The 11,571-nt window shown below is 37.2% G+C and overlaps 1 protein-coding gene across 2 annotated transcripts in view; it reads left to right on the top strand.

Moving 5' to 3' along the window:
- Positions 1–10,724, top strand: part of DUS4L (dihydrouridine synthase 4 like) — a 37,741-nt gene extending 27,017 nt beyond the window's left edge. For both annotated transcript variants that reach the window (XM_039570352.1, XM_039570351.1), the window contains 3 exons: positions 922–1,033; positions 8,325–8,425; positions 9,777–10,724. In XM_039570352.1, the coding sequence (XP_039426286.1) occupies positions 922–1,033; positions 8,325–8,425; positions 9,777–9,815 (252 nt within the window). In that variant the 3' untranslated portion in view covers positions 9,816–10,724. The remainder of the gene's footprint in view (positions 1–921; positions 1,034–8,324; positions 8,426–9,776) is intronic.
- The last annotated feature ends 847 nt before the right edge of the window (positions 10,725–11,571 follow it).

Consider the following 11,571-nt stretch of genomic DNA (forward strand, 5'->3'; position numbering starts at 1 on the left):
AAAGCAAAGAAGACAATTGGCTATGGTTTCGTTATGAGCAGTTAAATATCATCTCGCTCTTTGATTAAATAGCTTATGGAAAAATTTTTTCAGCTCTTTTCCTTGGATTGTTTACCACTCTTTATAACAGTTCTTTTTCTTCTTCCTAAAGTAATCTTTCCCCTTTGCTCCTGCCTGTGCCTGGTAAGCTCTGATACTGCTAGTTCACCTAACGGCTGTTTGTCTCAGTTGTTTTACTTCATCCCGTTAAACATTTACCACTTCTTTTGCTATTACAGAGATGATGTGTGGTTAGATAGTAGAAGCTTTATGAAAAAAGGGTCTTGTTATGGGATCTAATCTTACACGTTAAGAGCATGCGTAAGTATAGTAGTGCCAACATTTTTGGAGTACAGGGAATATATTGCTCTTGTGTCAAGTGTTTACAGGGCTCTTCCTGAATTCTTTCCTAGTTTTTGTCTTGAATTTCACTGGAAGTAGAATCTGAATATTGGAACTGTTCTGAAGATTGAAGTAGCTGCAAACCTACAAGGAGAGAATTGGAAGAAATTGTTAGAACCAGTTGCACATAAGCATGGCAGCATTCTGTCACTGACAGTCCCAGTGTGTGTCTTCTGAAAAATCCATTTATAACCGAAGTGAAAGTTGTACACTTGATGAGACATGCAAAGTACTCTTACAAAGGAGATAATGCCCTTCTGTTACAAGTATGCCATTACCTAAAACACTGAGCTTGTTTATTTCCTTTTTTTTTTTTAATTTGGGAGGATTTTTTTCTAGAATAACTATCTGCCTGTATCAAGTTGACATTTGATAAAACCTAATGCTTTGCAAGCTCAGGGCTGACATTCCCTGGATATTTTGCATTAATATCAGACTAATGAAAATAAAACTAATTGTAGCAACTGTGGTTTTTAATAGGCCTTGAGTGGAAAAGGACATGGTAAAAAGAAAGAGTCAACAGATGCAACCAAGGAAAAGTTGAAGGAGGAAGTTGAACATTTGAAAGCAGAGCTACAGAAGACATCAGATGGTAAGTATTAGTTAGGACTTCTTTGCAAATAGGAAAAATATATTTCAACACTGAAAGTCAAAAAAATATTCTAGCTATAGCATGAACTAACTTCATCTGTTTCCAGAACACTTGGTATGTGGTTTCTTTACATTTGACTAGGAACTGACAAAACATGCCATTGCCATCCCAATATTTTAGTAAATGTGTTCATTATGAAAATATGTAAGGTGTAATCGGAACACCCTAGGTAAGTTGTAATTATTAACAAATTGGACTGATATATTTAAGTGGTGTTGACTTGTCTTTGTCAGTGACACGGCCAGGATATGGAATCATTTGCAGGTTGCTTGTAGCATTGGTTTGATCTTTCATGTCATACATAGCAGCCACTCTCCCTGTATAAAATGGGGAAGTACTGTGGTTGAGGTTTTTTACTAACACAGGGTTTCCGTCAGCAGAAAAGTCCTTGACTAGTATTCTAAATTTATATATGTTCTGCAGTTGAGGTATTAAGATGTTAGCTTTTTTAATATTTTTTTTGTTTACAAGGAAACATATCTTGCAATTTGTAACATAATACTTTTGTTAGCAGCTTCCGTGTTTAAGGTTTAGGTTGTCAAAACTGCTTTATAGGCAGCCCAAATTGAGATAGAAGCAGATTTTACCTGTTTGGTTCTGTCTTACTGGGATCTCTCAAGGTGTGTGAGCCTGTGAACACCTGCTCATCTGAAGTCAGTGTTTTTAAGATAACACTGCTTGTGATCTTGTAAACATTAATCAGATGTTCAGACTAACAAAAATACAAATTTTCTCGCTACAAGATAGCATGTTATCATCAAAACATAGCCCCGCTTTCATATTGCCTGGCACTGCTACAACACTATAAGAATAACAGCAAATATTTCATTAATCCTTTTTTACTGTCCACTGGGAATTCAAATAAAAAATGTAAACCAGCTGTTTTCAGCTGGCCTTGAAGCAACAAGAATGTTTAAATAGAGAATCTCATTAGTTCATGTTCTCAGGCATGTTTGATGGTGGGTTTTCCCTCTCCTGCTGTTTTCTTGAAGAAAGGGGGGAAAACAGTCTTTGAAGTGACAGGATCAGTGGAAAATTTAAATGCATATGTTTTATTTAAACTAACTTGTGGTATGTAACACTAATATAATGTAAGCTTTTCAGTCAGGAATGCTAGAGAAGGCTAAGGAATAAATAGATTTACCTCATGCTGCTTCAGCTTCATTCTCCCCATGGGATGTTGTCCATCCAAGAGATGTATAAATTAAGGCATGCTTGAATCTTTTGTTAGGGCACAAGTGGGAAAAAGGGTCTTTCTAAGGAGTGAATAGGAAAATATTTACAGCCCTTCTCCTGTTGCCACCCCCCTCGTTGCCAAAAACCCCATGGGTGGTATGGGAATTACCATGGGCAGCTAGGTGGTGGTGAGGTATATCTGTCTTACCTCTTTGTAAGTTTTCTTATATGTTACTTTGAGCAAATTGATAGCCAGAAAGCTTGAAGTACTTAATAAGAACAACTACATCTGTAGACATAGTTTTCTATGGAGTGTTAGAGAGTGTGGATCAAATTTACTGTTTTCTTTTGAAATTCCTGCAGCTGGGCAGGTGAATGTTGACTTTCATGTTCAGTAACTGTGAGCAGTGGATTACACAAAATGAAAGTTGAGATTGGAAAGCTTGTTTTGCCTCTTCTAAACAATTTGTTTCATGCTACTGAGCTCATATGACTAAAGTAACTTTTTCTTTGTGTCCACGAAGTCCAATCCATGAAATTTGCAGGGGGGGGGAGTGAAGAGTGTGAAGGGTGTCACCTAATAATGAAACAAAGCAAAACTAGTATAAAAATAAAAACTTGACTGGTTTTGATTTTGGAGGTTTTCTTCTTGTTTGTTTTCAGCTAAAGTATTCGGATTTTGTTCTTGGTTGGCTGGGGGTTTGTGTTTAGGGGGTTTTTTTTTGCTGCTTGCAAGGAAAAAAAATTTTTTTTTCTTCAAAAGCAGTTTCAATTATCTATTGCTCTGGTCTGGGACACTCATTAAGCTGCTGATGCATGGAGATATATTATTTTAGAGTAGGCCGTGAGTTGAAAGGCAGGTTAACTCAGTATAGTGGCAACCAGGAGTCCTAAATGTACACCGTCTTCACATTTAAGAAAACAGTTTAGTATCAGATGTGCTGTGACTTCAAAGGTCATGCAAATTTCCTGTAAAGTTTTTATAACTGTTTTTACAACTGGCAGAGGAAATACTGTATGTCTTCTTTTTCTGAAATTCTGATTAAAATTATAGTGTAGACAGATGATTGCAGACTTTCAGGAGACTCCTCTCTAGTTCTTCAGCTTTCTGCCTTTCACAGAAAACACAAAACTACTTTTTTTTTCCCTTGCTTAACAGTGAAATCCTAAGTTAAGAAGACATTTTTCTACCTCCTGTGCTTTGAACAGGTGGGGAGGAAGAATCAAAATACAAGACTGAGCAGTGAAATTAGTAAAATCTGGGGAAAGGTTGGAAATTATTTACAAGGTTTTTGAGCAAATTCATTTTCTTTTCAGACTAGATTTTTCTATTCCCCTTGATTCCTTTTTTTGCTTTATTTTGGAAATGAAGCAAAGAGGGGCTAGTTCCTCACTACTTTCTTGCAGACTCACATATTGTTGTCAGGGCTTTTTAGGCACCCAGCAGTGGGGCTAGCAGTTTTAGAGCCTAAATCCATTTTTAGCATACCTAGACATGTAATAACATGACTGCTCAGAAACCTTTTGAGATGGTATTTTATTGATACACTTATATATTATGAAAATGTCTCATTGATATCTAGAAATAAATGTACATACTTGTAACAGTACTCAGTACTGATCTAAGAATGTTTCTCCTCCTACGCATTAGACATATTTCTAACAAAATATTGATTCAGATAATTAGAGGTTCTCAGTATGGCTACTGGCCTAGGACCAATAGGAATTTTGTGGGGAAAGAAGACATGCCATGATATTGTTTCATTTTGATGGTTTTGAAAACTATTCAAAAAAACACAACAAAACAAGTTATCTGCAACTGGGCATGAGGTTAGAGGTGAGAGAAGTTTCATCAAGCCTTATGTCCTTACATCAGTCCTTTTTTTTGGGGCAGGAACAGGGCTTCATGAAATATGTACTGGCTCATTAAAGTCATTTATGTGCTTTTGAACTTCAGTTCAACTTTTCCTGAAAATACTCTGCTTATACATTGTTGTCATATAGTGGGGCAGGAGGAAATTCTAATGGAATTTCCATGCATCCTTTAAAGAGGTTTGTTTTGTGTACAGACTGTCACGAGTGTTCTTGGTTTTCATGGTTGCATAGTGTTGTAGGAGACTGGAAGAAAGGAACAATTCATGTGGAGGGCTGGTTTTGAAATAGCTTCTAACTATTGGCTCTTTTAGAAAGTGTGCATGTACAGATGTACTGCTCTCACTTAAATGTGAAGATTATTACATTTTAAAAAGTTATTAAAAATACAGACACTGGGAATACATTTCATAAAACTATTGCTGCAAGCGAGAGTTCAGTTTGGCCTTGGTGTTGCTGGGTAGGCTATATGTGAAAACTGTGTTGAGCTTCACTGATGCACTCCAGTTTTTAAAAACAAGCAAGTTGAAAGATTAGCCACAGTCTTATTATTTAGCCAATAGCAGAGGGAAGTAGAGAAACAAAGTCTGTCTTACTTAACCTTACTTTTTACAGAACTGTGAGATGATAACCAAGGGTGGGAGCCATTGCAGATGTCACGTGCAGCAAGAGTTGGTACATTTACAGATTGGAAGGGAAGGCTGCATACAGAAAGCATTATACAATGCTTATTATACAGCGTTTATTATACAAGGCTGTTTATGCCATCTGAAGATGCTATAACATCCCTTTTGTAACAAAATTTCTTTTGAGGTTGCAAAAGGTACTTGAAGCAAATCTGTAAATTTTTTGGCCCTGCCTTCTCATTCTAAATTCTGACCATTATATCTTAAGAAGAGAATTCAGAATTAGTATGGAATTGCTTGACTGGAGTTGTGTTCCCAGCCTTACAGCGTATTTGTTGGCAAATCTCTTGTGCCGTTAGTGCCTAAATTCTTAAATGTGAATAGCTCTTTTTTAACTTGAAAACTCTTTTAAGAGAGGGCTCTTTTTTACTCTTCAACTAGTCCAAATGATTTGGGTTGTAGGCTTGTATTGTGAGCAATGCTAATGTAAGTTCCAGATCGTTTCCTTAGTAGCAAGCACTGTAAGTCAAGTGATTTAGTCAGACCAGGACTAGAAGTTGTGCAAGGAAATGCCCAAAGAATTATTGGTTGTTTTTGTTGCTGTTTGGTTTTGGTTTTAGTGTTAGGTTCTCCATCCTTGTTAGAATGAGAAGATGATAGAAATGCTTCAGCTACTGGGCTGTGGTAATGTAGCTCCTCAGACCAGTTTTATTCTCCATCCTTAGAATTCAGATCAATCTGAAGTAAACTGTCTCTCCTGGAATAGGATTCAGAGAATGTGGTGAAAGAAGGACAAGTTCTCTACTTTTCTCAGACCATATATGTTACAATTATTTATAGACCTTCAGTCACGCATAAGTGTAAAGGGATAAAGTTTTCCATAAATGTCTTCTATTGAAACACTGCCCTAGGAATAGTTTGTTGATTTTTCTTTGAAGGGAAGGAGAAGGGATGAAAAAGGATAGCCTACCTCTCATAGTACTGAGGCTGGATTCTGGGTTTGGAACTTAGTGATTATTCCTCTCATTGGGTGCTTTAAAGTAGAAGCAGCATCCTCACCTCCTGCCCGCTCATGCACTGACTTGGTGGGAGGTGTCAGCTGTGGGGGCTTGCTTGCTGCCAGTCCAGCTGTTGCGCTCCTGTGAGGCAAAGTAACAGGCCAGATGGAAGCCAGAAATAATAACTGAGTGTATTGTGCACACAAAGGATCTCCTGTTCCCTGCTGGATCTGTGTTCAAGTGATAGGATCCATATGACAAACTGTACCTGATGCACTCAGCTGCACTGCAGTGCTCGTGCAACCGCAGAGGAGTTGGGCACTGCTGTGTGGACACTGGTGTCAGCAGGCATCCAGGGAAATTGGTGCACTGAGGAATTCACACTGTCAAAGATGTGATGCTTCTTTTAATTGTGTGGCCCCAACAGAAATGAATCTGGATTTGGTGGTTTGTTGATGTTTTGGGGGTTTTTGTCCATAGCCAACACAGGTGGAAAGGACAATCTGTTCTTTGCTTTTTCTTCTTCTAGGGTTAGGTGAGGTATTTCTGTCATACATCTGTTTTGGTCAAAACATTGAAACAATGCAGTAGCTTGTTTGCTTTCTTGATTTGTAGATACTTCTAGATATTTTGTTCATGTTTTAAAGATAAAGTAGTTTTTAGTTGCAACTAAAGTACTGTGCCACTGCTTATAAATCACTAAATAGTATTAGATCAATAACACTGAGCTACAACTTCTTCAGAAATTAGGTATTATTAATTTGTACTACACTATGTATAAAAATGTTCAAGCAAAAGCAGGATTTATCTTTCGAAGTAGCAGATTCTTGGAGAAGTGAAATAGCATACATATATGGTTTTTTGTCTACGACTTAAAATTCGGGAGTTTATCAAATTGTCACAAGTTTTATTTTACTTGTTTCCAAATTTTGCTATTGAATATTTTAAACAGTACCAAGATCAGAGAGAGAGTAAATGCAATACATCTGATTTGTCAGATGTATGGAAATATACAAGTTATTCCAAATACCAGAACCTTCAGAAAATTTGTATTGATGCTATCAAGAGTGACTTAAAGGATGCAGGATAACTGTGGAAGAGTATGGAAATGAAAGAAAGTATTTAAAGAGAAGGGATGAATCTTTACTCATGTTGGAATCAATAGATGGATGTGTTATTAACTCCAGTAAATCAGAATTTCAAGGTAGGTAAAAGTCCTGTTACAGGAAAACCACTTGCAGAGTTCTGAAATTAGAGCTACTTTTCATCTGTGCATTCCAATTAATTACTTAAAAATAGCAGAAATTCTGGGGGAGGGAGTTCTCCTTTTTGCATGTAGGAGAGTGGTCAAATCTCATTTCCTGATGTTTCAAGAACTAGCATCGAAAGAGAAATCTGTTTCATACCAGACTGCTTGTTAGTTCAGTGCTTAAAAACCACATCTAGCTCCTCATCTTTTGAGAACAGGCTTTTAGAGGTGCTGTAATTCTTGAGTGCCATGGAGGTCTCTGAGAAAGAAGAGTCTCTCTCAGGGAGTTCACAGTCAAAGGATAGACTCACACTTTTAGAACAAGGAAATTGGCAAATGTTCTTTTTTTATTTGTACCATTAGATTTGGTTGTTTGGGTTTTTTAAGTGGGCATGTGAGGCAGCCTTATTAGATCATTAACAACATTTCTTTGTTTTCACATGAGTAGATCAAAATTTAGACTATGCCTGTGATGCTACATCAGAGAACTATAATGATCCCTGAGATACCTGTAGCAGAGGAATATGAAAATGTCTAAATGACCTCATGTAACAGCTTAGGACTAATGGCTTTATGACACTTGGCGCTGTTTTACCCTGCATTGTAAAATAGCCCCTATGGAGTCCTAGGCTGTTTGGTACTGCAGCATAGATGTGATGTCAGTTTGTGTTGAGATGGAGTAGAGTAATAATTACTTTTTTTCACATGTTAAAAAACTGTTCAGAGTTGTCCGTCATCCCACCACCATTTCTGCCTTTTCATCCATAAACTGATGCCGCTAATCAATTAACTCATGCATGGTGAAATACAGAACAGGGTAAAAAGGTGAGGTCTGTGCTCCTATAATCATGTATTATCTTCCTCCTTACCATGTTTTGTCGATGGTCTCGGTTGCTGTGTGAAAATCTTGCCCAATGTTTGAGTTCCCTCTTTAAGAGGTCTGAGAGTTTTGGTTTTGGAGTTACAGAGTTTTGTTTTTCTAAAACTGTCTCCTGCAGTGTGACAGAACACTGTAGTCATCACTAACTAGTCACCTCTTTCAGTAGTTTATTGGTCTCACCCCTACCTTTCTTACAGGCCCTTCCTGTTCCTCGTGCTGATCTTTCTGAACATTGGCCATTCTCTTTCCGCTCCCTGTCCTCAACTTCTCTTCCATCCATCTGTGTCCATCTGTGATGCTGTGTCTTAAATTCTAAGCTTTTTTAGAGGAAGGACTGTCTACTGCAGTGGAGCCCTAATGCACATCTAGGGCTCTGAGGAACTGCAGGAATACAAGTCATTATTAAAACACCAATTCCAATATTTTACAGCTTTCCATAAGGCAAAAACTGAAGTGGCTGCAGTTAAAAAGCAGTCTGAAGGCCTTAGAAAAGAATATGATCATCTGATGAAAGAATTTCAGCAGCTTCAGGTAGGTGGCTCTGGATCGCCATACAAGAACTGTGTTTTGAAATTGTACCAGCAAAATTCTGTTTGTTGGTATTTTGTTGGTGCAAGAGAATTTACCAAAATCTTTAGTATAGCATAAAGTTACAATTGGCAGCATTCCTTAAACTTCTTCAAAATAGTAGAATTTTGTTTTGCACTTTGGTTGACAATGCTCAGGCTGTTATTAGCTTCAGTTTTATTGTTACTTGGGAAATAAGATTCAGATAGTTTTGCATGTGATGATGAAACTGAAATATGGTAAGAAAATTATGGGGGGGGGTCTGTGTGTGTGGTGGGGGGAGTATATACATAATTTATAAAAGTAATTTTATTTTGTTTGCTCTTAAAACATGCTTTTGCAATCCCAGATTGTACATGTTGCAATACTGTTGATACATGAAGGTAAAAAATGCAACAAACAGCCTAGGCTAAAAACGGGCTACTATAAAATTCAAACTGAAGTACAAAATAATTTAAAAAACATATTAAGCAAAAGTTCAATTAGCTGTTTGATCGAGTTTCTTATGTGCATGGCTGTAATACCCGTAAAATACACAGTAATTATTTCTGGTAGAACTGGGAGTCTGTACTCCCAATTTAAGTTGTTGGACAGGTGTTCGTATGGTCCATGCCTAGCATCTGTCTCGAGCAAAATTCAGTAAAAATGAAAGTTAGCCTTTTTATAAGTAGTGGTCCTGGGAGAAAATAAATTATTGTTAAAATTATGGTGACTTGCTTTTCAAAAAGAGTTTTTCAGTCCTGTATTAAATTTTAAAAAGGCAGTTTTGACCTGGTTATAATCTTTCTTTCCTCTACTCTGTGAAACCACTTACTCATTCCCAGCCTCACCCTGTACTCCTACAGAGATTGCTCAACTGATCACTGTGTTCAAGACCACCATGCATGGCCTGTCCTTGTTGTGCTTCCCTGTGTAATGAGCCATAGTAGTCCTGCTGCATTTCTAACAGACTTGTGGTCTAAAACACACATCCTCACCATCTTCTGTTTACCTCTGAGTGGAAAGAACAGAGGTACTGAGCACACAGGAGATTTGGCTCCCAAGAATAAATCAGTTGATAGCAGAAGATGTTTTCTGCTGGGTTTGCTGCACAGCTCAGCTGCAACACCAAAGGGAGCAGAACTAGGCTGCACAGCCTTGACTGCTGACAGCAGAAGCTCAGGTGTGGTGTGGGGTAGTATTGATGGGACTGCAACTTAGAAAGGTGTATGGTGAACAAATCAGGTGTGACTGCAGAGGGGCAAAATGCAGCGTCTGGAGTCAACGGTTTCTGATCTTGCCAAACTTAAATTATTTTTGATCTGTCTCTTTTCAGCAAAGTTTAAATCAAGCAGAAGGTAAGAAAGACCTGTAAGTGCATCTGAGACAGATGGCATCGCTGCAGTTGTTTGAATGAGAAAAAGTCTTGTGCTATTGATGTTCCTGATGCATACCTGAAACAAAACTTAATTTTTCTGAAAAGCACATGCATTGCAGGTCACGATTCAGATTCCTCTAATGCATCTTGGTTGCCAAAATGTTCTGTATTGCAAATAAAATGTTAAGTGGCTTACCGGATTTACTATGGAGTTTGTCACTGTTCTCGTCAGGAGAAACTCAAAAATCTTTCAATTCCACCCGGAGCAACCTGACTGTTTTCCAAGCTTTTGCCTCCCACAATGGTAACAGATCACCATTTGCTTGTGGCATTTGAGTGAGGTTGTATATCACACTAGATTATAAAAACACAATTACTTAAACCTCCTTTGCAGCACCTGTTTGGAGTCTTAAAAATTCAGTTCCCAGTGGGTTGAAGAAGGCTGAAAGCTTTTTATCAGTGGAAAACTGAATGACAATCAATCTAAGGAAAATAAAGAAATCCACGTCACTAGCTTGTGACTTTCACTTTAGCCACATGGATTTGAGTGTATTTTAGCAAACAATATTTTGCATGCCTTTGGTTTATTTTTCTTCAATCTATTGGGATATTTCAGTCTTGGGTTGGCTGGTATTAGCAGTCTTTTATTTTTACACTGTTTACATTGGTTTACTCCTTGTGTACCACCTAACTTCTTTTGCCTTGCTAAGTAAAAAATCTTTTAAAATGTAGATAGTTTGGTTTGTTTTGTTTTGTTTTCATGGATACGATACCTCAAATAAATGTGCACTGTTTTGCATAAAACCTTTTTGGTATTCAGAAAGTTGTTTTGAGTTTGTTAGTTGGTTCCAGTTTATGTTTGAAAGTTTGATATGTTTGTTATATTAAAGGGATTGTTGAAGTTCACGGTTTCTGGGTTTATTCTTGTAAATCTCTCCCAGTATACTATCTCACCATAGTTAATAATTATATGCACTAGGGACAAAATATATTTCTAACTTGGTGATGTTTAACTCTTCTTGAAAATACGGTCTTCATAGTGGTAGTTGTGATTGCTCTGGAAATAGAATTTGTTTAGCTTAGAATTTAAACACAGCTTATCTAGTAGTATAAGGCATAATAACATACCATATTAAATAAGAGTGCAGATGTTTTTAAAAAATACTTTATCGTTGCTGAAGTAGTACAGAATGTATTTTCAGAGATTCTGTGACACTTGAGATTTTTTTTTATTCATATAAAAACTTCCAGGGAAAGTCACAGATTTTTCATACCTGCATACGCGTTCTGAAGATGTAGTTGAACGCATCTTTGGTTTTTGTTCCCCACCCCTTTCTGAAATATTTAAAATTGTGGTGGAATGTTATCACAGATCCAAAGACTGTGGTTGGAAGCCTTGGAGCCTGTAACAAGTGCTAGTTTTAATGACAGAACAAAAGAACTCACATATGTTTCTTACTTCAAGACACTGAACAGAAGCGAATAACTCTTGCTTATTATTTACTGTTATCTACTCAAATTTCAAACATTTCTTCTGCTAGTATAAGTAGGTAATTGGGTAGAAAATTAGAAGCTTACAGTGAATGATACTGTGCACTGATCTGCATCCTTAAAAATTTACCTTAAAAAATAGCATGGAATAAGAAATGGGTAGCTGTGGATGCACTGATAGTACTGATATTTCTCCTTGAGAAGGAACTCTGAATGCTTTACACAGTTTTTTGCTGTAGAGCATGACTGAAGTGTGAAGGAG

This window comes from Corvus cornix, chromosome 1A (genome assembly GCF_000738735.6).
Source record: "Corvus cornix cornix isolate S_Up_H32 chromosome 1A, ASM73873v5, whole genome shotgun sequence".
NCBI classification, from domain to species: domain Eukaryota; kingdom Metazoa; phylum Chordata; class Aves; order Passeriformes; family Corvidae; genus Corvus; species Corvus cornix.